The 23,244-nt window shown below is 29.1% G+C and overlaps 1 protein-coding gene and 1 long non-coding RNA gene across 3 annotated transcripts; one reads left to right on the forward strand and one right to left on the reverse strand.

The window, feature by feature from the left end:
* Positions 1–13,770: 13,770 nt before the first annotated feature.
* Positions 13,771–15,141, reverse strand: LOC129289544 (uncharacterized). The gene is made up of 2 exons (XR_008588153.1): positions 14,393–15,141; positions 13,771–14,291 (listed from the first exon to the last, which is right to left on the reverse strand). It is a non-coding gene; the product is annotated as an uncharacterized LOC129289544 (long non-coding RNA).
* On the forward strand, positions 14,187–17,831 carry LOC129289543 (disease resistance protein At4g27190-like). Of its 2 annotated transcripts, XM_054926321.1 has the most exons (4): positions 14,187–15,727; positions 16,692–16,831; positions 16,985–17,038; positions 17,339–17,831. In XM_054926321.1, the coding sequence occupies exon 1, from the start codon at positions 14,187–14,189 to the stop codon at positions 15,267–15,269; it is 1,083 nt and encodes a 360-aa protein (XP_054782296.1). In that variant the 3' UTR covers positions 15,270–15,727; positions 16,692–16,831; positions 16,985–17,038; positions 17,339–17,831. The 2 variants fall into 2 exon arrangements, with proteins under 2 accessions (XP_054782296.1, XP_054782295.1); XM_054926320.1 differs by having other exon boundaries at positions 16,985–17,831.
* Positions 17,832–23,244: the final 5,413 nt, after the last annotated feature.

Here is a 23,244-nt window from a genome sequence, read left to right on the forward strand (position 1 = left end):
TCCAGAGATTAGGCTAATAAAACAGTGCTTTACAATGTTATTGCATGTTATTAGCGACTTAAGGAAAGTAACAACAATATGAATTAAATGCTCTGACAAAAGATAAATAAAGGAAATACTAGTAGAGTAAAGACATACAGGTAGAAAGATTTAATCAAAGACTAAATTAGAGCTTGATCTTACCCTTAGCTGTGTTTAAAAAGATTTTAGCATGATAAGAAAGTGAACACAACTCTTTAAAGTTGAAAAGATTAGAGTTTAAAAGAGATCTAAGATGCTTTATTTTTTAAATAAAAAATAGAGGTAGAATATTCAAAGATATATTAGTAGAAGTATGAGTAAATTAATGTAGACAAAGAAGAGCTTCATATGAGTAGAAAAGAGATATATTAGAATTATTGATCATAAAATACATTAATTCTTAAGGACATATTCCGATTTAGGTAGAAGCTTAATATACCAGTAGAAGAAGCAAGCACAAGATAGATTTAGACATTTGGGTAGAATGGAGTTATACCTATATGAAGAAAGGTATAAAGGATAATCTTAAGATTGAATAGGAGATAAATTTTAGCCTATGATTGTGTTTAAAAGATTTCTAAATGGGTAAGAGAATAGAGACAACTCATAGGAATTGAAAAGATTATGGATTGAATGAGATTTGAGTAAATTTCAAAATGCTTTGTTACAAACATGAAAAACAGAGTAAAATTATTTACGTTGATATTGATATGGGTTGTTTGGTATAGGTATGAATGTGAACATTTGGCAAGAAATATGTTTAGGTTTCATATAGGTATCAGGGATACATACAAAAATGACTCTTTTATGAAAAAGCATTGTTTAAACAAGTTTCATATATACTAGTAAGAATGAGTTCATACTGGTATGAAGATGTTCCTACTGATATAAGTATGAACTTTGAGGATAATATACGAGTATGAATGATTTATATCGACATGAGTGTCTAGAAAAAGTGAGTCAATTTTCAAAAGTCATAACTCTATCAATTTAAATCCAAATCAAGAAAATGCCTATGATTGGAAAGATCTGGATACCTAGTTTCTAAAGAAATAATAACCAAGGGAAAATTCAATGTATATAGAGAGAAAGATATGATGAAAATGGTGAGAAGTGGTTAGGAATGAATATCAGTAGGTCTAAAAGCTTCAACTGCTAAATTTGAAAACTCATAATGATTTCATATAAAATCTATTTTGAATAAAATAGAGTTTTTTGGAAAGCTCTACAAGTCTAATTTCAAATGAAATAAATTTCATGCTAAATAGATTTGTCTATAAAGAGATATAAACAAAATGCCAAATAAAGGTCAAAATAAAATATTTCAAAAATTCCCAACTTAAAGCATAAACTCCAAGTATTAAAAGCATAATTAAATTGGAGCTACACTTTTTCAAAACCCAAGATAGATCTAAGAAATAATTTGAGATAAATCAAATACTTATCCCAATAGAAAATTTAAAGACACTTAGAGCTTCGGGTAAGATGACAAAGATTAAGTATATAAGTCAATTATCTTTAATTGCCATTAAAAATAAATAAAGATCTCTGTAAAAACAAAATCTTCTCTATTTTGTAATCATCAAAATCAAGGTTCAACATTTCTCTCCCTTTTTAATGATAACAAAATTAGAGTGAATTAGGTTACTCGGGCTCAAATTGTTGGAAAAAAAATTAGATTTTAGCTTGTTGTGCATTATGCTACAGCATAAAAGTAGAGAGTGATGAAAGAAAATAGATAGGGAGTGATGGAGAGAGTATTTTTTTTGCTAAGTTATTAACTTTTGAGCATTTTAAAGGTGATTAGAACTTGATTTCACCTAGGTATGCTTTCCTTATCTCTTCTTCTTCTTTCTACACATTTTGAAAGTAAGATTTGAGGTTGGGATATAAGAATTTGTAGACCTAAAGCTATAGGTTTGAACCCATTAGTTTAAGTGGGACTAATGAGAGTTGTTCAAATATTTTACACATAGTTTAGAAGTTTTTACAAGGTTGTTAGCTTGAGTTATCTATTTTGGACAAACCCTAAACCTTCAAAGTGTGATTTTGTATTGTTAAGTGTTATATTAGTGATTATTTAAGCTAATGGAAGTTAAATGGAGTTAATAGGAGTTAATAAACCTAATGATTATGCTTAAGTGCAATAGATTAGAATTTTGATAATTAAAATGTTAATTAATGGAAGTTGAAAGAGTGTTTATGATGATATTAATGATGATTGCTATGATTAATTATAGATTAATCATCTTGTGCACTATTTAAGCTTTGGTATCCCTTGTGAAGTACTTTTATTGAGGCATAAATCTTTGATGGTTTTAAAGGTTTGAAGTAACTGAGGAAAATTTAATTTGTGCATTTGTTTGTTAATTAGTTATAGCAATTTATAATTGAATAGAAGATGTGATGAGTATGTTTTTGAATATATAAAAGAATGTAAATTGTCGCATAGAGTTTTAATGATTTTGTTGTGAAAAAGAATTTAATTGTGTGAAATTATTTCTTATTCTTTATTTAAGCATGATTTGAAGAAAACATAGATTTGGGAAGTGATGAAATTGTAATGGAAGTGTATAAGAGTATGAGAAGCAATTAATATGACATGTGTATGCCATGTAGAGAACTTGATGAATAATTATATATATTATGTGTTAGCCATGATTTCATTGTATGGTTTTGCCTATAGGGAGAGGAGTAGATATTGGAAATTCATGTGAAAAGGTAGCCATTTGAAGCTCAATAGCTTGCCTCTTTATTTTATTGTCCCACTTGTTCTTTAAGGGACTATCCTCCTTATTTATCGAGGAACTTGAACCGAACTAGTCTCCACTAGTTCATAAGGAGGCTAGATTAGGGGTACGACATCCCATAATTATTAGTATTGGGGAAAACTATGACTCACAGATGAGTGTAATAGCCTTGTCTAGGAAGCTACTCACAAGTTAAAGGCTTAGATAGTCCAATGACAAGGATGAATTTTACTAAATAGTCATCAATTTCATATCGAAGGTATTAGGAGGGTATAAGATTGGCATTGATCATGCATATCATTATATGGCCACATAATTGTTTTTTTTTTGTGGTCTTACACATTTCATGAAGGGCACATGATTGTTAGTATTATGACCCTTACATGTTAAATAATCTAATGTCACATGACTATTAGTTTTATGACTATATAAATTTGGTAGTTTATTATGTGAATATGTTTCATTTGAATATGCCATTTACATCACTATAGTTAATTAACACGAATTTATATAGCTTAGATTAACCTTGGTTACTGAGTGGTTGTACTCACCCTACTCTCTTTAATATTACAAGTACTAGCTCATCAGGATAGGACCAAGGAAAATAGTCAAAGGCTTAGGATTTCTCTCCTAGATTTGCAGGCCTTGTTTATTTAAGAGTTGATGTGTATAATTTATCTTGATAATACCAACTAGGAGATTGCATGTTTTCACTTACTTGCATTATTTGATGTTTAATCTAAGTTATGTGTTTTAGGCTCTGGGTGTATATGAATTAAATGTGAAATCTAAATAGGGCCAAGATACTTGTGCAAGTAAGGAGTGAGTATATTTGTGAATGATGGTGATTTAGATGTGAAATTACATGTTTGAGACGCCCCTTGTCATTTTTTGATTAAAGGGTTAGGCATTGAATGTGTGTTGTACATGTTATTGGAGTGTTGTAATGTATTGTATAGGTCTTATTGAGTTTATTGAATATGATCTAGGGGTAGTTGTAAGCTTATGGTACTTAGTTGTGATTTTGGACGCCCTAATTATATTTTGAAAGCAAAAAATGAGTGAGTTTGCATTTTAGTATTCAACTTTTGATTGAGAAATGATTTGAATGTAAAATTAGTGTCATTAGCTAAAGTTTAGAAAAAAAAACTTTATATAGACACTTATATTACCTCAATCAGACATCGGACAAAGAAATGGGGCACATCAGAAGTTCGGTTAGAAAATCTGCTATAAAAGCATGTGCTATCATAGGTGCTACATTTTACGCCGCATGCCTCAACATATTGTGCCAAAATCATTGTTTTTGCTATTTTGAATGCAATTTGATGTTATCTTACATTGTATGATGTTCATGCTTCCATGTATAGATTTTATTCTGATTTTAGTATATAAAATAATTTTATAGCATTTTAAGTTTTAAAAACTTAAAATCTCATTTATGTAAATTTTATAAACTTGATAATTTATTTGGGTTAGTCCTATGATTACCTCAATTTTGGAGTTAATTGTGGATTAATAAGAGTAACCTGACAATTTGCATCCCCTCCCTCTTCTATATGAGGTTGAAATATAGCTTGTGTTCTTTAAAATTCTTTTTACGTTTGATCACCATTAGGAATTTAGGCATCCATACGTGTATGATGTGCTGCTCTAATTTCATTTAGCGCATGGAAAGAGCTTAGTTGATCTCTCAAGTTTCCTTTCTCATTCTCTTTCTCTTATATCAGCTTGTGTGTTTGGTTGAGTTTTTAAGTTTGTGAACTTTACTTGCTGGTAATTTCTTATTAAAGCTAGCATTCCCTTTCTCTTATATCAGCTTGTATGTTTAGTTGAGTATTCAAGTTGTTGAACTTGTTGGTAATTTCTTGTTGAAGTTGGCATTATGAAAAAATTAGAGCATTTTGAGGATCCTAGTTTTGAGCATGTTATAAATTAGGATTAAGATGCAGTTTTACCTTTAAACTATTCTTGAAGGAGCAATGTTGCCCCTAAAGTATTCTTTGTAGCAATGTTGCCCTTAAACTAACCAAATTGGAGCAATATTATCCTTGCCGTTAAAACGTCCATCACTGTATTTAGTGGGACTCACTTTTTATGAGTTAAGGTGTAATTTTGCCCCTAAACTATTTTCAGAGGAGCAATATTGCCCTCATGGTTTAAAAATCATAAAATTAAATAAAAATAAAATTGTAATAATATTAAATGTATATATAAAAATAAAATTATAATAATGTTAAATAAAAATAATATCAAATGTATATATAAAATAAATATAAGAAAAAATATAAATTATAATTTTATAACTTGTTAAATATAAGTGAATCTTGGTTAAATTAGAAATAAGTAGACTCAAAAATATCTACATTTGCACTTATAACTATCGACATCTTTATAAAAAAAATAGTCTCAAATCTTATTTTATATGTGTGAATTATTCAAAAATAAAGTTAGCTTTTAGTAGGATTTAATTTTTAAAAATTGTTAAGCTTTTTTTAATATTATATTTAAAATCGTCTAGTTTTTTGAAAATCACTCCAGTTCCCACTTCAACTTCAATTTTTAGCTCAATAATGACTTAACTTTTGTCCAATCTAACTCAATTATGAAAATAATTTTTTTGTTCAAATTGAGTCATTAATGACAGCTTTGGTCAATAGTTATAGGTTCAGATGTAGATACTTTTGAGTCTAATTATATCTTATTTAACCAAGATCTACTAATATTTGACAAGTTATAAAATTTTAATTTATAATACTATTAATTTATGACATTTTATTAACATACTATAAATTTTTTCTTATATTTATTTTATATATACATTTAATATTATTTTTATTTAATATTATTATAATTTTATTTTTATATACACATTTAATATTATTATAATTTTATTTTTATTTAATTTTATGATTTTTAAATTGTGAGGCAACATTGCTCCTCTGAAAATAGTTTAGAAACAAAATTGCATCTTAAATCATCAAAAGTGAGTCCCACTAACTATAATAACCGACATTTTAATGGTAGGGACAACATTGCTCCGATTTGATTAGTTTAGGAATAATATTGCAATAATAAATAGTTTAAAAGCAATATTGCTCATCCGAGAATAGTTTAGGAACCAAAGCTCTCTCCATTTCTTTCCCTCCATTTCCCTCCACTTCTCACATCTCAATCATTCATAAATTTTATAATTTTAAAAAATTTATTTAATAAAATAATATGTATGGTTGAAATGAGGAAGTGAAGGGAAATGAAAAGAAAGAAGTGGAGAGATCCTTGATCCATAATTTAAGAACAAAATTACATCTTAATCCTATAAATTCTGTATACGCTTTGGTCAAGTATATGTGGATCGATGAATGAGGAGCTTTGGTCAAGTATATGTGGATCGATGAATGAAGAATAACCCTCATTAATAGGATTCAATTTTTGTTGTTTCCGAATCCCATTTTCAAGTTCTTGTTATACTCTTTTGCACAAATGAATAGTGTGGGAATTTTGTGAAGAAATTGAGTATATGAGCACATCTTATGGTACAAATGGACTGGAATGAAACTGGCCTTTGAAAAACCCAATTGCAGGATTTCTTTTCTCGAGTAGATTTCATGACTTCTGGATGTTGACTTAATTTCATCTAAAATTATAATCTAAAAGCATTAAGAAAGTTTGTCCATGTTTAATGTGCTGGATTCACTGGAAAGTCAAAATAGGTATTGAATGCATGGTTTTGGACTTTTTGGTGATCCATAGCATTTTTTTTTTTTTTTTCCTGTTTTATGTTCTGCCTTTTGGTATTATTCAACTAGGACTAGGATTAGCAACATGATGAAAATTCATGAGATATGGTTCTCTTTTGAGACACTTTATTGTGTCTCAATGTTTTTCCCCACTTTCTTGGGTTGGACCTTTTGCTAACAGTGTCTTAGTCCTTTTTCTTTTTTTGGTTTAAATGTTTTGCCCCCTCTTTAATTAATTTTGTTTCTTTAATGATTTTGTTTCTTTTCTTTTCTTCAAAGCTCTTGGCAGGCAACGATGAAGAGTTGCTCCACGTCACCCTCATTGGATGTGAAGAAAAACTTATTGCAGAGGCAATCTTATAGAAGCAGCAGGAGTAAGAGAGCTTGTGAAGTTATTGAAAGAAGAACCTCCAGACGTCTAATGGAGGCCAGCAACCTGCTTGTATATGTACAATTTGATGTTTCTTTAATTTTTTTAGTACAACTTCACAAAGGTTTTGGAGCTATTCAGATGATCACACAAAGGATCTGATTGGTAAGGCTACACGTCTGATTGGACTTTTTTTAAAAAAAAATTCATATAATTTTTTGTCATTTTTTTATCAATTAACTGTAATAGTTAACATTTTGTTAACAATGAGGCTAAATTACACCATTTTTAAACGTTAAAGAAAAACATTATCCAAAAATAAATAAATTTAGGATTCAGGAGTTCTTAGACATACTCCCTCAGTTTCTATTTGTAGGAAAAGCTATCACTTTTTATTTATTTTTTTATACAAGCAAAATCATCAATTTCAATAAGCATTTATTACATATTTTCTAAATCACTTTCATAATTTACGTTAATAAAAAAATAATTAATGCATGCTTATGTTGCTTAACATAAGATATTTTAGTCTGATTTTTATTATTTTTAAATATAATTATTATGGTTTACCAACTTTTTTAAATTATATAATACAGTTTTTTTTCTCTTATATGTAAAAACAGAGAGAGTATAATTTAGAGGCTAATTTACTCTTTTACTCTAAAATAATAACCCTTATTAATTCGTCCATCATTTAGTGCTTAACTTGTTTTGAGAATTAAATTCCAATGGATGCTTGGAATCTTCGTTAGAAATTGCTGCAGGTGGGACAAAGATGTGCAAACAACCACTTCATACTTTTTTTTTCATTACAATAAACACAATAATATAGCAATATTTAAATACAAAAATAACAGAAAAATCTATTTAAATTATGTAAATGATAGATTGATCCAACAAAATAGCATAATTTTTTTGGAGTTCTAAGGGATGTTTTTATCATTAGGAAATTATAAGAAATGATACTTTTGCCCTTTATTCATATTAAAAAATTTCACAAATTTTCATTCACAACTTTTATTAATATATTAACAACTTTTTTTTCTAAATTATAATTTAATAGTTATTCACAAGTCTTGATCTTCAGGTCTTGATGTGCATCAGATGTTAAAAATTTGTAACTTTTCATTGATAACTTTTATTCTTATATTAACAACATTTACTTCTAAATTTGCAACAATTCAATAATCATTTGTAACTTCACATCTATAAGTCCTAATATACATCAGGTTGTTGAAAATTCACAACTTATCATTTACAATTTTTGTTTTTATATTAACAACTTTTATTTTTAAATTCACAATAATTCAAAAGTCATTCGCAACTTTGCATATATAGGTCCTAATATGTATCAAATGTTAAAAATTCACAACTTTTATTCATATATTAAGAACTTTTGTTTTTAAATTTGCAGCAATTCAATAGTCATTCGCAATTTTAAGGATTTTTATTTTATTTGAGGGCAATTTGATCATTTCTTTTAATTCCCAATGATAAAAAAATCGCATGAGACTTCGAAGAAATTATATTATTTTGTGAGACCAATCTATCATTTACATAATTTAAATAAATTTTTTTGTCATTTTTTCTACTTAAATAGGCCACTTTATTTAAAATAACATATCTATGCCGCCTCAAAACTAAAATATTATTTTCAGGCTTTTATTATATCTCATTATGATATAGAGCTTTAGAAAAACACACGCATTCAACAAAGGGTGCACAGTGATCAGGTTATTGGGCTGGGGAACTCCATAATTCATCTCCAACCAGATTTATTTTACTTACTTCGTGAGATTGTGGTTTAATTTTTTAAATAAATATACACTACATAAGTATTTAAATTTTAAAAATTTTATTGTTAATTAAAGTTCTACTTCAATTATAATGTTAACAATTTTTCTTTAGAAATTTGAGAAATTTTAATATTGAAATGCTAGTTTCAATTATAAGGACTTTAAGGATTTGGGAAATAATGTGTAATAATTAAAATATGCTTGAAACAATATTAGCATTTGTCATATCCAAAAGTAAATTAATTTTTAGGCCAAAAAAAAAATTGTAACCTGATTTTGTGAAAGAACATTATAGGTCAAAAAACATAGGAAAAATTATTATAAAATCTCCTTGAATTATATAAATAAAAATTTGATCTTTTAAAATATCATAATTCCAATGAAGTTTCTACAGACTTTTATATTAATAAATTTTAAATTAAAAATATTATTTTATCTTTATTAATAAATTGTGATTTCTTGTTCAATTATTACGATTTCTTGAATAAAAGTAGTTATTATTCCTTAAAAAAATAGTTAAGATTAAGACTTGTTATTTTGAAAACTTATTTTTTAATAAAAAAATTATAATTGATAAATTGTGATTTTTTATTCAACTCTTGCAACTTACAAAGCAGAAGTTGTTGTTCTTTAAGTTGAAGTTATGATTGGGGCTTGTTAATTTAAAAAGTTTTTCAATAACAGAAATTATATTTGATAAGTTATGATTTTTTATTCAACTCTTGTGATTTACAAAATAAAAATTATTATTCCTTAAGAAAAAGTTGTAATTGAGTTTGCTATTTTTAATAAAAGTAAAATAGTTTTTTAATTTTTAAAATTTATTTACACAAAAATTTTTAAAAACTTCAGTAAAATTATGACATTTAAAAATATTAAATTGTTATTTATATAATTTAAAAAAAATTATTGTTTTTTTTTTCAAAATCATAAGCTCAATCGGACTGGATGTGGATGAGAATAGAGATTGTGAGTTAGATTGTGAGGTGGAAATGAATGGCTGATTTCTCCCCCCTTTCATGAATTGATGATATGTCGCTCTCATTGCCGTTCAATAAATCCTCCTCTTACCAAATCCATGTACGTGATATGAGAGAGACCATTAGAAAATCATTCAACTCCACAAGTATGTTTCTTAGACTCAGCTGATCTCAGCCAATGTGGGAAGTATATTTAAACAAGTATTATTTAATTTAAAGTTGTATACATCATATTTATTATTATTATTTTTTGGCCAAAGATATTTATTATTATTGAAAGCACGGAAAAATACTGAGTTAATAAAATCACGCCGAGAAAAAATTTATCTAGTAGTCAGTGCTCGACTTTTTTGGGAATTTCAAATGCTCCAAAGCTTCGTTCGAAATTATATTTTTTTTAGAAAGATTAATCTATAAGTCCTTCTAGATTTTTTGTAATTTTGAATTAAGTTCATATAGTTTATTTTATTTTAATAAAACCCTTATCATTTAAAGTATTAAATACGTTAGTTCCTTAAAGTTAAAATTATTAATCGATATTGACTTTTTCAAAATAAAAACACTTTTAAAATTTATAAAAAAATTGATTTTATACAATACTTACATTTTTTATTTTTTATGAAAATTATATATAACTTAACAATTTTTTGTTAATTAAAGTTCTACTTCAATTATAATGTTATAAATTTGAGAAATTTTCTATTTAAATGTTAGTTCCAATTATAAGGACTTTAAGAATTTGGGAAATAATATGTAATAACAAAAATATGCTTGAAACAATATTAGTAATTGTCATCTCCAAAAGTACACAGATTTTGTGAAAGAACATTAGAGATCAAAGAACATTGGAAAAATGATGATAAAATCCTCTTGAATTATATAAATAAAAATTTAATCTCTCAAAATGTCATAATTTTATTAAATTTCTTACAGACTTTTATATCAATAAATTTTAAATTAAAAAGATCATTTTACCCTTATTAATAAGTTGTTATTTCTTGCTCAATTATTGCAATTCTTTGAATAAAAGTTATTATTTCTTAAATAAGAGTTGAAATTAAGACTTGTTATTTTAAAAATTTACAAAAACTACAATTGAAAAATTGTAATTTTCTATTCAACTCTTGCAGTTCACAAAATAAAAATTATTATTCTTTAAGTAGAAATTATGATTGGAACTTGTTATTTTGAGAAGTTTTTCAATAACAAAAATTACATTTAATAAGTTGTGATTTCTTTTTCAACACTTATGATTTATATAACAAAAATTATTATTTCTTAAGCAAATGTAATTGGATTTGCTATTTTCAATAAGAGTAAAATGATTTTTTTAACTTCAAAAATTTTCTAACACAGAAGTCTCCAGAAATTTCAATAAAATTATGGTATTTGAAGAGATGAGATTGTCATTTATATAATTTGAAAAAAAAATTATTCTTATTTTCCCAAAACATAAGCTCAATTGAACTGGATGTGGATGAAAATAAAGATTGAGAGTTGGACTGAGAGGTGGAAATGAATGATTGATTTTTCTTGACCAAAAGTCTCTCCATTTCTTTTTTTTTTATTTTTCTCCACTTCTCCCATCTCAACCACACATAGTATTTTATTAAATGAATTTTTAAAATTAAAAAATTAATGAATAGTTGAAATAGAAAAAATTGAGAGAAATGGAGAGAAAAAAGTGGAGAGGTTCTTCCCCCAATTTTCCCCCCTTCATGAATTGATGGTGCGTCCTTCCCACTGCTTTTTAATAAATCCTCCCCTTACCTAATCCATTTGCGTGAAATGTGAGAGACCATTAGAAAATCATTCAACTCCACAAATATTTTTCTTTGACTCAGCTGATCTCAGGCAATATGAGAAGTATATTTTAAAAAAATATTATATAAAGTTGTATACATCATATTTATTATTATATTTTTTAGCCAAAAAAGACAATTTTATTAATCATCAAAAGAAAGTAATACAAACTCTAATAGCCAAAGCCAAATTAAGCACTCAAAGACACCAAAAAAAAAATGCAACAGCAAAACAACACAAAAGCACAGTGACAAAATTCAACCAATTCCTTCTTTATCGAAATTAACCACAGCACTATACCAGGTTGCAATTAAAAAAGATGGTATATCAGTCAACCAAACAGGTTGCATCATCTTCTTTGCACCAAAGGTTGCCAGCATATCAGCAACTCTATTCCCTTATCTAGAAACAAGAGAAAATGACACATTCTGCAAAGTTAATAAAATCACGCCGAGAAATAATTCATCTACTAGTCAGTGTTCAACTTTTTTGGGGATTTCAAATGGTCGGAAGCTTCGTTCTAAATTATATATTTTTTAGAAAGATTAATCTACAAGTCCTTCTTAACTTTTTTAATGTTGAATTAGGTTCATGTAGTTTATTTTATTTTAATAAAATCTTTATAATTTGATCTATTAAATACATTAGTTCTTGAAAGTTAAAATTATTAATTGATGTTGACTTTTTCAAAATAAAAACACTTTTAAAATTTATAAAAAAATTTCTTTAATACTTTTAGCCAAAACATTTTATTTTATACAATACTTCCTTTTTTATTTTTTATGAAAATTATAAATAACTTATATATATATATATATATATTAAAGTTATTTAGAAAACATAATCTTGTTATATAAATTTTGAATTATAAAAATTATGAAATTAATTCTTAATTATATAATCTTTTAATAAACCTATAGAAGTCATTAGTTTCATTTTTTAAAAGAGAAAATTAAAGGATTTTAACAATCAGATATTAACACATTTAATCAATAAAATAATAAGGACTTGATTAAAACAAACAGATTATAAGAACCTAATTCAAAATCATGTAAAATTATGTGAATTTTTGTATATTAATTTTTGTATTTTTTGTTTAAAAACAAAGGCCACAACTCTCGCTTTGAATTTGTTTCCTCTTTTTTTTAAAAAAAATAATGGTAGAAATTTGCAACAATTGTAAATTTATAATGGTAGGAATTGGAAAATAAACATAAAAAAGTAATAGATCGAAATTAGCTAATCATTTGGCATAAAATAGATGTCTCATAAATCAATTTTTTTATTTTTTTAATCTCTTTATTTTTTAAATATATCATGAACTGATATATAAAGTTATATTAAGTTCCAATCAATCACAATTACATGTTATATATTCAATCAAAATTTTATATTGAACCACCTAATCCTAGTCTTGTTGGATGCAAATACCGCGTCTTCGTGTCATCAACTTCCCACTTTTGTTTTCATTTTCATTTGCACCTCTATTATTTTTTTAACATATGGAACTAACATAGCAATTGTGATTTAAATTTTAATAAACTTTTTCCACCGTTGGTTGCTTGTACATGGCATTAAATTATTATTAAACTATTGGTGAGAATACTTTAGTTGATAAAAATTTAGTTCATAATCTATTTGGTTGTGGATTCAAATTTTATTATTGATATAAGTACCTAGTTATTTTCTATTGTGCATAGATATTCTCCTATTGAACGTTATCCTATTTGAGGCACAATTTGATACTAAATATGAACACATCTTCTAACGAGACTATAAAGACTTTATTAGTAGATAATATTTTTTGTAATTGTTAGTAGGTAATTTATACGTACTTTTGTAAGTTATTTGAACTTAAAAGTATGTCTTAACCATGATGAGCCATAAATCCAAATCACATGTCTGTCAAGATATTTTTATGAAATATTTTTAAATTTAAAATTATTTTCTAAAATTTCAATTTCAAGTTCCGAAAATAATTTTCTTACAGATTTTATTTTTTAATATTATAATCGTTATTAAATAATAATTTTAAATTTAATATTTTTTGTAACAACGTTTAATATTTTCAGTTTAAACAAATAATATATTTGAAAAACTAATATAAATTATAGATAAATAAACGAATGTTATATTCTAATTTTATTTCAACATAAAATTAAATAAATTAAGGAAAACTATTTCAAAATTGATTCATATATTGTACGAATGACTAAACTAATAACATATTACTGTAATTTCAAAGAATAGTGGGAGCTAAGCTGGCAATTAGAAAAAAGAGAAAAAAAGAAACTCAAGAACACAGGTCAATTAAAAATATTCGTTCCATGTAACATACATACATACAAACACTTATACATATATCTATCCATCTATTTGCAATGACCCAACCTGATCGATATTCATGCTTTCACGCACCTTACGGTCCTCACGACTTCGTATTGCTTGCTTTAATCACTGGCTTCGTCGGTTTGATCACCTCCTTCCATTTCTCTTCTGAGCTCTACGTACTTGCTCAGTGACTTCACTCAATCACACCTTTGGCAACCGCTGGAATTTCATTTCCTTTTCTTTCTTTGTTCGCTTGTTTGTTCATCTTTGTTGAGGAGCTGTACGTTGTGGCTCATCTTGTTTTCTGTTTACTTTTCCTACCTCAGAAAAAGTTGTTATAGTATATACCAGAAGAAAAATCCCAAAAAAAACTATAAAAAAAAAAAAAAAACAAAATGCAGTTTCTTGCGGCCTTATTTGGGAAAGCATTGGATGTCTTGGTGCCACGTGTTCGACGTCATGTGGCTTACCTTTGCAGCTACAGAAGCAATGTTGAAAAGCTGAAAGAACATGTTCAAAGGGTGAAAGTTGAAAAGCAGAGTATGAATGATCGAGTTCAAGAAGCTGAGCGAAAGGGGGAGAATATTCAAGAACGTGTTACCAGCTGGCTGACGAAGGTGGATGAGAAAATCACTGAAATTGATGTGTTTCTGGAAGATGAAGGCCATCTGAAGACCGGGTGCTCTACTGGTTTTCCCAACTTGAAGTTAAGGCATCAGCTTGGTAGAAAAGCGAAGAAGATGATTCCACAGTGCGTTGAGCTGCTTCAACATAAGAACTTCACTACAATTTCTCATCGTTCGGAGCCAGAAGCAATAGATGTTGCTCTTTCTGACGATGGGTATGAATCATTTAGCTCAAGAAAAGCTATTACGGAGGAGGTTATGAATTCCCTGAGAGATCCCAAATCTAAAATGATTGGTATCTATGAGCAGGGAGGTGTTGGCAAAACCACATTAGTTAAAGCAATTGCAAGGAAAGCTAAAGCAAAAAAGCTATTCAATCTTGTGATTATGGTAAATATAACAATCACTCCTGATGTAAGAAAGATTCAAGGAGAAATGGCAGACATGTTGGGGTTGAGATTAGATGATGAAAGTGAGATTGGAAGAGCAGGTCGTTTGCAACAAAGGTCGAAGAAAGAGAAGGAGAATGCCCTCCTCATTTTTGACGATCTTTGGGCTGGATTGGACTTGAATATGTTGGGTATTCAGTTTAAGGATGATGATGATAGCAACTCATTGAAAGAAAGGAAGTCCTCTAGTGATTCCAAAAGTTGCAAAATTTTGTTGACCTCTCGAAGCAAAGATGTGTTGTTGAGCGAAATGAATGCTAAGGATTCAATTTTCCCTTTGGAAGTCATAAAGCAAAAGGAGTCAAAGAAGTTGTTTGACAAGGTAGCTGGAATAACTAATCAAGATTTAGAGTTGAAATCATTAGCAACTAAAATTGTGAAGAAATGTGCAGACCTACCCTAAGCAATAGTTGCAGCTGGAAAGGCTTTAAAGAAAAATCAACACAAATTTGCATGGGAAAATGCACTACAATAAATCGAAGTGAATGGAGTACTAGAGCCTGTGGAGTTTTCTACAAAGTTAAGTTATGAGCAACTGAAAAGTGAAGAACTCAAGTCTATTTTCTTACTTTGTGCTTGTATGGGTGGGCATCCTTCAATTATGGATTTAGTAAAATATTGCATTGGCTTGGGCATATTTCAAGGAGTCAACTCAGTAAAAGAAGCCTGAGATAGAACAAATACTTTGATCAACAAGTTAAAAGACTCAAGTTTGTTGATGAATATCACCTCCTATGATTGTGTCACTATACATGATATGATTCGTGATGCTGCCCTATCAATAGCATCTAAGGAACAAAATGTGTTCATACAAAAATATGGCAAACTCGATCATTAGCCTGACAACAATAGCTTTGAAAGGTACATCTCTATCTTATTGCACCATTGTGATTTCATTGATGAGATTCCAAAAGTGATGAATTGCCCTAGTCTCCAAGTCTTCCATCTTGAATGTAAAGATCCTTCCTTGAAAATACCAACAAAACTTTTTGATAGAATGGGAGAATTGAAAGTATTGATATTGAATGGTATGGATCTATCACACTTTCCTTCCTCAATTAAGTGCTTACAAAAGCTTAGAATGCTTTGTTTGGAGCACTGCATGTTGGGTGACAACATATCTACCATTGGAGAGTTGGGGAATTTAAGAATTCTTAGTCTTTCAAGATCTTGGTTTAAATTTTTACCAAGTGAAATAAGGCAGTTGGATAAGCTACAATTGTTTGACATTAGTAATTGTGCCCAACTTAAAGTGATTCCATCTAATGTGATGTCAAAGTTGAATAGGTTGGAGGAGTTGTATATGGGAAATAGCTTGATTCAATGGGGTGTTGAGGGGAAAACATTCAATAATAAAATTGCTTCTCTTAATGAATTGAGTTATCTTCAATAATTGAGAAGTTTGGACATACATATACCGGATATCATAGCTTTGCCACGAAGCTTGTTCTTTGATAAATTAGAAAATTACAAAATTATGATTGGAGACTCCAACATGATTTTGTTGGAACATGGAGAGATTCCTACTAAGTATGAGGCAACAAGAGCTTTGAAATCCAGTATATAATCTACTCAACAGAGTGGCAATATCAAGCATCAGCTTTTCCCAATTTGGAGTCAATGTATTTGTACAAACTAGAAAGCATAGAGAAAATATGCAATTGCCAACTCACAGATGCCTCTTTTCGTAGTTTAAAAACCATCAAGATTAAAATTTGTTTTCAATTGAAATATCTCTTCTCATTTTACATTATTAGACTTCTTGCAAAGCTTGAAATAATTGAAGTTTCTCAATGTGATTCTTTGGAGGATATTGTTTTTATAGAAGGACTAGAGAATACTAGCAATGATGTAAAAGAAGATAGCATTGAGTTGCCTCAATTGCGCTCTTTGACGTTGCAATCTTTACCAGCATTGACTTGTTTCTACGTTCATGACAAGATGGTTCCATTCTTTAACGCAAAGGTATGAAATGTTAGGAATTATATTTTAAATTATATACTCAGGTAAATGAAGATGGCTTGGATTTTGGAAGTTTACTCTTATTAAATTTAATTTGCGTAAATTATATTTTTAGTGCTTTTAGAGATTGCAATATATTTTTTTTTGTTCTTGTAGATTTCACTTCCCAACATAGAGAGCTTGGAGTTGTCTTCAATCAACATCAAGAAGGTATGGGGTAACCAACCTTTGCCAAGTCCCTGCTTCCAAAATCTAACAAAATTGAAGGTTGACAATTGTAGTGGTAATTTAAAATATTTGTTTTCACTATCAATGGTTGGGAGTTTGATGAAATTGCAAAGCCTTATTGTTACAAGATGTAGAAGCATGAAGGATATATTTAACCTAACAGACATTAGTAAGGTAAGTATACATTGCATGTGAATGGATTAGGCACAAAACTGGGCATTGCTTCTTTTTTTTTCCTTATATAAATTTGGTTACAAAATGACAACTTTGGTCCATGCATAGGAGGTTGATGTCTTTTCACAATTGAGGAAATTTGAAATTACCAACATGGAGGAGCTAAAAACTATATGGCATCCCCAAGCTGCCCTACGTTCCTTTGGCAATCTAGAATCTTTGGTTATCAATCATTGCGACAAACTTGTCTCTATTTTCCCTCCTTACATGGTGGGAAGATTTCCTCATCTTGATAGATTGAATGTTTGGTGTTGCAAATTAATTGAAGAGATTTTTGACCTCTAGCCTACTCCACAAAAAAGTGATGGGAATGATACATGCTTGCGATCTATCTCTTTAATCTCCCTATGTTGAAACATGTTTGGAATAAAAATCCTCAAGGAATTCTTGACTTCAAAAATCTGCAAGATGTTCATATCTATGGATGCCCAAGCTAATTAGAGTATTTATTCCCTTTTTCCGTTGCCACTAATCTTCTAAAACTAGAGATGTTTAACATATCAAATTGTAAGTTGATTAAGGATATTGTAGCCAAGGATGATGCATCAAACAAAAGCAACTTTATATTTAAGTTTCCTAAGTTAACCTCACTTTTATTAAAAGATTTACCAGAACTAAAGTCTTTCTATCAGGGAACACACACTATAAAGTTCCAAGTATTGACTTTATAGTCTCTATAATGTTGTGAAAAGTTGGAAGCATTTAGCATGGAAACAACATCACATTTAAAAGGGCAATCAGTTCTCTCTGCTTTACTCAAGGTACAATAACAACATAATTGACATTACCTCTTAAATTATATACATTTTTTTTCTAAAATCAATGCATCTTTACACACACTTGTGTCATGTTCTTTTCATAATACATGATTCTACAAAATTGAATGTGTATGAACTTAGGATTCTCTGCAAACCATTACACCTCTTTACAACCACACCAAATATATCTTATATGTCATTGTATGTTTTTCTAAAGTTATACTTTCTCAATATGATTTTTAGGTGATATCCATGTTGGAAGCACTAGAAATGGGTCGAAAAGAAATGAAGTGGTTGCAAAACTCCATTGGCAATAATGTTTATCAAATGCAAAATATAAAAAAACTTCAGCTTAGAAAATTAAGCAATATTGAAATTCTCTTTTGGCTTCTTGATAGATGTCCTAATCTAGAAATCCTAGGTTTGTCTAATTCTTCCATCAAAGAGGTGCTGCCTAAAGGAAACAATATTTCCCTTTAAAAAATTGGAATGGTTGTACAACTAAAGGAATTGAGATTATTTTATTCAAATCTTCCTTTGAATTTAGGAACTGAAAATGACCCCATTCTTCAAAGGGTTGAGCTGCTGAAGTTATTTGCATCTAGCCATGTGATAACATTACTGCCTTCTTCCATATCATTCACTTGCTTGAGACATTTGGAAGTTAGCTATTGCAAAAGATTAAAAATTTGATGGCACCATCAACTACAAAATCCATGGTTTAACTTACCACAATGAAGGTTGATGAATGTATAATGATGGAAGAACTTGTGACAGTGGAAGAGAATGAAGAAAACAAAGAAGATGAGATTGTTTTTGTCAAATTAAAAACTTTAGAACTTGTATCTCTAATAGTACTCACTAGTTTCTGCAATTCCATGAACAGTGTTGTCTTTAGGTTTCCATCTCTTGAAAGTGTGATAGTCAGAGACTGCCCTAAGTTGAAAAAGTTCTCTAATAAGAGTGCAAGCACACCAATCTTGAAAAAAGTTGGAGTAAGTTTTAAAGGAGAAAAGGGGGATAATTGGTATGGGAAGATGATATAAATGCTACAATCCAAAAGATTTTCATGGATAAGGTGCACAATAATTTATTACTTTAAAGTTTCTGTATATATTCCTTTCCAATTATTTTTTCCTTCACTTTTATTTAGAGAATTTCTTACACTATTATTAGAGATCATAAAATAGTTTACATGCACACAAGAGCAGAATTTTCATTAACTTTTTTATTAGAACTTACACAAGAATTTTTTTCTCAAATAGATTTCTAATAATGACTAGTAAATTTGATATGTTTGGTATTTCTTTCATTGTTAATGTTTATGATTGCTTTATAAATCAAATATCTATATTATTTCCATTACACTCACACATTATATGAAAGAAAAACATGGTCCATTTTTAGCAAAAGAAAAGCATGATTTCAACAGCTAGCATTTTTTGTTCCATTGTGTCTCATTTACTAAAGGAAAAAAATCACTAATCAAAATTTATCTATGAGCCACATGCACCTTTCAATTGAGAAACAGATCAATAGTTATTGGATCATGTTCATTTAAACTAGAGTGATAATTTAAACTAGAGGGTTATTGGATCATGTTCATTTAACCATTAAGTAAAATAATGGGTAAACATAATCATTGATCCTTATATTTATCAAATTTTATTTTTAGTCCCTATAATTTTTTATAGTATTTTCAATCCTTATATAAGGATTAAAAGTTAAAACCACTAAAAAAACACTAAAATATTGGGGACCTAAATAAAAAACGTCACCAATCTTGCTGAAATTTTAGATACTGAAAACATTATGGAAAAAACTATAGGGACAAAAGACAAAACCCGATAAAACTATAGGGGCCGATGATTATGTTTTTTCTAATTTTAGTTCTAATTTATAATTACTTCGCTCCTATTTTAATTTTCCTTTACAATTATAAGGATAAAAATTATAGCTATAGAGAAATCATATACACTCTGAAAAAAGTTTGATGTGTCAATTGTCTTGATGACATAGAATTCTGTTTACCATGGGAGAAATTTGGAGCTTGGAGATCATCCCAAGCTACAAGAGATATGGCTTGGTGTGTAACATCCTAATTTTTTTAAAAAAATAATAATAATAGGAATTTATATTATTTGAGATTATTCAGAAATAATAATATGGTTAGAAATTTAATTATGAATTAAAAACTTAAGTTTAAAATTATATAAGAAATATTTGTTAAGATATAATTTTAAGATTTAAAATAAAAAAAATTATGTGTGTGTGTGAGTTAAAAAAAAAGAAAAGAAAAAAAAAACAGGACACTGTAGAGGTCCTACATCGATTAGACGTGGGAAGGTGAGGTGCCTCCTCACATATAAAAGGAGGAGGCACAAGCGAGAAGACGTAGAAGGAAGCAAAAAGAAATATTTTTGCAATTTGTGAAAATATAATTGTGAGACCTAAAATCCCATTTTTATATTATTTTTCTCTCTTCCTCTCACGTTGCTCGGCGTCTTCTCGCAAGGGGGGATTTTTTTTTTCTTCAGGTATGTTCAAACTTTCCTGTTTAGATTAGCATTTAAAAAATTATTTAAGTACAAAATTAATTTTATAGTTATTTTCTAAATAATATTAGCTTTCTAGTGATATGATTATTTTGTAGAATAGAGTAAATATTTTGATTAGGATTTTTTTATAGGATAGTTAATCTAATGATATAATGAATTAAAAATATAGGTTAAAGTTCTTAGAGATATAATAAATATTATAGAATATTTTCTTGAGGTTGAAACTCATGTTTAAGAATTTTTGAGTTAAACTCTAAATCTATATGGTTGAATTTATGTTGAATCTGAGATGTAGGGATGAACCTCTGATTATTAAATATTTATTTAAGTATGAATAGGTATTTTTGAGGTTATAAAAAGGTGATTTGAGGCTTCAGGATAATTTTGAAATTTTTAATTTATTTTTGGACGAATTTTTAGAATATAGAAGGATGAAATTGTGATACTAGAAATGATTTGAGGCTTAAAAAATAGTTTATTAAGGTACGAAAATTTTAGAAAAGAATTTGGAAAGTTAAATGAGGTATAAATCTTAAATTAGTGTTAATATGGATAATAGATCTAAGACTTTCTAACTCTTTAAATTAGAGTTATTTATTTTAATGTAAAATTAATATATAGTATTATCAAATAACTATGTAGATTGTGTTGACAAAGATAATGGTGAAAGAGGAGTTGTGAAGGGGAACTTGTTATTCAAGACACAAGGTAATCATTATTAATGTGTTGTAATGGGTGTGTTTGTGAATGGTTATGTGTTGTTTTATTGTTTGAAAAAATTATGAATTATTGAAAATAAATACTGTATATACTTGTTTGAAATTATTGCCAAGTAGGTTAAAAATTTATTTTTGTTTATCATGATGAGATATTATTGTTCGGATATATTCCTGTTTGGATATTTGAATGATGCATGACTTGTCAGGGTATTTTAATATATGGTGTTAATGGGAATTTCTGTTTGTTTAATTATTACCACGTGATAAGCCCTCATTGGACCCAATGAGTGGCGTGTCGCTTGGTTCAACTCACCTTTGGCCGGGTGATTTGGCATCCGAGCATGACGAAAGGAGGATATAAGGTGCAGTCATGCAAATTAAATACTTGTTCGGTTTGTTTGAAAATATTATTCGGTTAAATGTTTTGTGTGCCCACTTAGCAATCACATGATTAGTTACAACAGCATGTATCATTACATAATAATTTTTGGTTACTGGGACTTTTAAGTCTCATTCCCCGTGGTTAATATTTTTATAGGAACGAGTCCGGCCGAGAAAGCACCAGAGGTGTAACTATGGTGTATGAGACACTATCTTTTATGTTGCCTCTCATTTTGTATTATGCAATGTATCTTGTGCCAACCTAGGACATTTCTTATTTTGACAACATGTAAATTCTAATCCTTTTTATTAAATGCATTTATATGACCAAGAGGATTATGTTTGTCCCTCTTGATTTATGACCTGATTTAAATATTATGCCATGAGGATCCTATCTATCCCTCATAGTTCTAATTATTTTTTGAGATATTTTAAGACCTGTGGTATATTGTCTTGGATGTACTATGGTAGAAATTTTTCTACCATGATAAGGGTATGATAAGGGTTCAATAAAAAAAGATTTATTGAATTAATAATTTACAAAAAATCCGTTTATAAATTTGAGGGTGTTACATATTATGCCTTTTATGTAACAGCCCTCTGGGTCACCATTGCCTCTCCAAGGTCTTTTCCCAGCACTGGACAACACATATGTCACCACATGATTACCGGCTTTCCCACTGGTGGTACAGTGGTTATTCCTCACCCCACCCTCACGGGTTGACTCAGTGGTACCAGACTTCGCCTCAACTTCGTTAAGATGGTAGAGGTTGGAGGTTCGAGTCTGGGGAGGTTCTAAAAGATCCTCGTGAGGGTGGGGTAAGGAATAACCACTATACCACCAATGGAAAAGCCAGCAATCATGTGGTGACATGTGTGTTGTCCAGCACTGGAAAAAGACCCTGGAGAGGCAGTGGTGACTCAGAGAGCTGTTACATGGTACAATGCCAGTCCCCAATGGAGGCTTCAGCATGTTGACGTCGTTGAGAGTGGAAGGCTGCCATATTTTGTCACATGTGATTCCTCTCCATTTGCTTCAGTTTTTAAGAAACTTGAAATGGTTAAGAGTAATAAAATGTAATTCTGTGAAGGCAATATGTGACATCGGACCCATGCCCTCAACTGTGTCCCTTTCCTTGGAAAATTTGTCCTTGAAAAATCTACCTAATCTAAAGCATATTTGGAATGAGGACCCTCAAGAATTTCTCAATTTCAACAAGTTGATGTCCCTGAGTGTGCGTCATTGCCATTTTTTGTCACATGTGATCCCTTTTCATTTGCTTTCCTTGTTAAGCAACTTGGCAAGGTTAGAAGTAATAAACTGTAATTTTGTGATGACAATATTTGACATGGGACTGACACCTCCAACCTTGTCTCTTTCCTTGAAAACATTGATCTTGAAAAATCTACCAAATCTAGAGCATGTTTGGAATGAGGATCCTAAAGAATTTCTCAGCTTTCACTCTCTGGAAGTCATAGTTGTTAACAAATGCAAAAGCCTAAGAAGCTTGTTCCCAGTGGCATTGGAAATGGAAGGC

Source organism: Prosopis cineraria, unplaced genomic scaffold (genome assembly GCF_029017545.1).
Source record: "Prosopis cineraria cultivar Desert tree isolate PC_DT_omini unplaced genomic scaffold, ASM2901754v1 PC12, whole genome shotgun sequence".
NCBI classification, from domain to species: Eukaryota; Viridiplantae; Streptophyta; class Magnoliopsida; order Fabales; family Fabaceae; genus Prosopis; species Prosopis cineraria.

What these genes read in the sequence shown, in the direction of transcription:
- LOC129289543 (XM_054926320.1), top strand. Translation starts at nt 14,187, where the DNA reads ATGCAGTTTCTTGCGGCCTTATTTGGGAAAGCATTGGATGTCTTGGTG.